Source organism: Pediculus humanus, genomic scaffold (genome assembly GCF_000006295.1).
Source record: "Pediculus humanus corporis 1103172107383 genomic scaffold, whole genome shotgun sequence".
In the NCBI taxonomy this organism is placed as follows: domain Eukaryota; kingdom Metazoa; phylum Arthropoda; class Insecta; order Psocodea; family Pediculidae; genus Pediculus; species Pediculus humanus.
In genome coordinates this window covers 1,027,978-1,029,864 of record NW_002987010.1, presented here as the reverse complement: position 1 = coordinate 1,029,864, position 1,887 = coordinate 1,027,978, and the positions used below count along the sequence as shown (strand labels likewise).

At 32.0% G+C, this 1,887-nt stretch overlaps 1 protein-coding gene across 1 annotated transcript; it reads left to right on the top strand.

Annotated features, from left to right (window-relative positions):
* Positions 1–1,383: 1,383 nt before the first annotated feature.
* On the top strand, positions 1,384–1,658 carry Phum_PHUM035410 (ced-6, putative; the record flags this gene model as incomplete). The annotated part of the gene is made up of 2 exons (XM_002423039.1): positions 1,384–1,512; positions 1,602–1,658. 2 exons carry the CDS (start codon positions 1,384–1,386, stop codon positions 1,656–1,658), a joined length of 186 nt encoding a protein of 61 aa, XP_002423084.1.
* Positions 1,659–1,887: the final 229 nt, after the last annotated feature.

Below are 1,887 nucleotides of genomic sequence, written 5' to 3'. Positions count from 1 at the left end.
GATGATGATGATGATGATGATAATTAACGTGAAATTGACGCGCGTGTAAAATGTTTAAAAAAAAAAAAAATGCACACGTTAAAACTCCTCAAACGAATTCAAATGGAACTCGTTCGATTTTTTTTTTTTTTGCCAACCGTTTTCTCACGTCGAAGTGAGTGAGTTTTTTTTTATATTTTAAACTTACCGCAATAAATTTTTTTTTTTGTTGTTGTATCGGAAATGGCGGCAAACTCGTATCTAAAAGAAAAAAAAAAAAGGGAAAGAAAATAAAATAAATAAAGAAAGAAAAAAAAATGGCCAGAAACGTCGACCTTCGAATTATTATTTTTTTTTTAATTTTGGTTTTATACTTGTTTTTACTGTCAGGGTTGTGAATTTGTTGTTGTTGTTGTTGTTGTGACGCGTTTGTCGGACCGTTTTGCGTTTGTTTGTTTTTTTCTAGGTTTTAATGTTAAATCCTCCCTCGAAACGGGGTTAATTTAACCCAATTGATTTCCGTTAAAGCGACTGGAAATGAATCGTCGTAAGTCGTCGAAATTGTTGGATTTTTTTCAATGACAACTTGACGAATGAATATTACCTGGAAAAAGAAGAAGAAAAAATTTCGCAATTCTCCAGTAGTTATGTGCGCGTTTAGTCAACGTTAATTTTTTTTTTTTTTTGTTTTCCGATTGAAATCCGTTGAATAACGTCGACCCACATTGATAAAACCGCGAGACATTTCTTTTATTTTCTTTTCTTTTTCCTGTCCTACATTTTAACTGCAGATGTTAATTATTTTGTTGTAATTTAAAAAAAAAAAAAAACAAACGTTTTGTTTGACACGCACACACACTAAACAAACAAAAACGAGAGTAACTCGAGTATTATCGATTCGCCAAAAATAAATCTCGTGTAAGCAAAACACAAAAAAAAAGGATAAAAAATGATTCAAGACGTTCGATACGTTGTAAAATGTTTCCCTCGGGTGGAATCAAACACCAGAAAAAAAAACAGCGGGAAGTATGTGGGAAATAATATGTATGTATAAAAATCATGGGTGTGAAGAAAACGTTTTTTTTATTTTCATTTGATTCTTGTTCCACGACGGAAAATCAGAGAGAGAGAGAGAGAGGAAAAAAAATTATTTATTTTGAAATCTATTGTCGTTGACGTGGGAGAGTGAGAGAGAGAGAGACGACAACAAACGTGAACATTTTGTATTCGTTCGTGTGAAAAATGACATTTTTTTTTTTTTTTTTTTTTGAATTTTCCTTGAAGTTTTCCGCCCGCTCTTTCCCTTTCCCCTCCTCGGCCCCTCGTATTCGTTTTTTTGAATTGTAACAGTTTTTTTTTTTCCATTTCAGATTGAGGTAGCGAAACCTATATGAATGCCCCATCATGAGAAATTCGAACCTGCTCAAGTGGGCTCATCCCAATAACAACAAACAAAACAACAAAAATGGAAATCCGAATTGGATTCACACTCCGGACGCTCTACAAAAAGGTCACATCGCTTATCTAGTCAAAGTAAGTCGACATTTTTTTATTTTCCTTTTTTTCCTTTTCTTTTTTTTTCTAAAAGGCTGTGGAATCAAAACCTCTCTCGACTCTTTGAGACTCTTTTGAAACACGAAACGTCGAGAGAAGAAGGTATGCAACCGTTAATAATGTAACCGATTAAGAAATTTTAATTTTTTTTTTTTTTTCAAAACGCTTTTCCTTAAAAACAAAAAAAAAATTTATTATTATTAATATTATTATTATTATTATTAAATTTTTTATTGCTTACGTAACGTCCTCCATGAGTACGAGAAAATGTGCAAAAAAATTTATGTGGCCGTGTTACGTAATTATTTATAAAAGTATTTATCTCGAGAGAAAAAGAGAGAGAGAGAGAGAGAA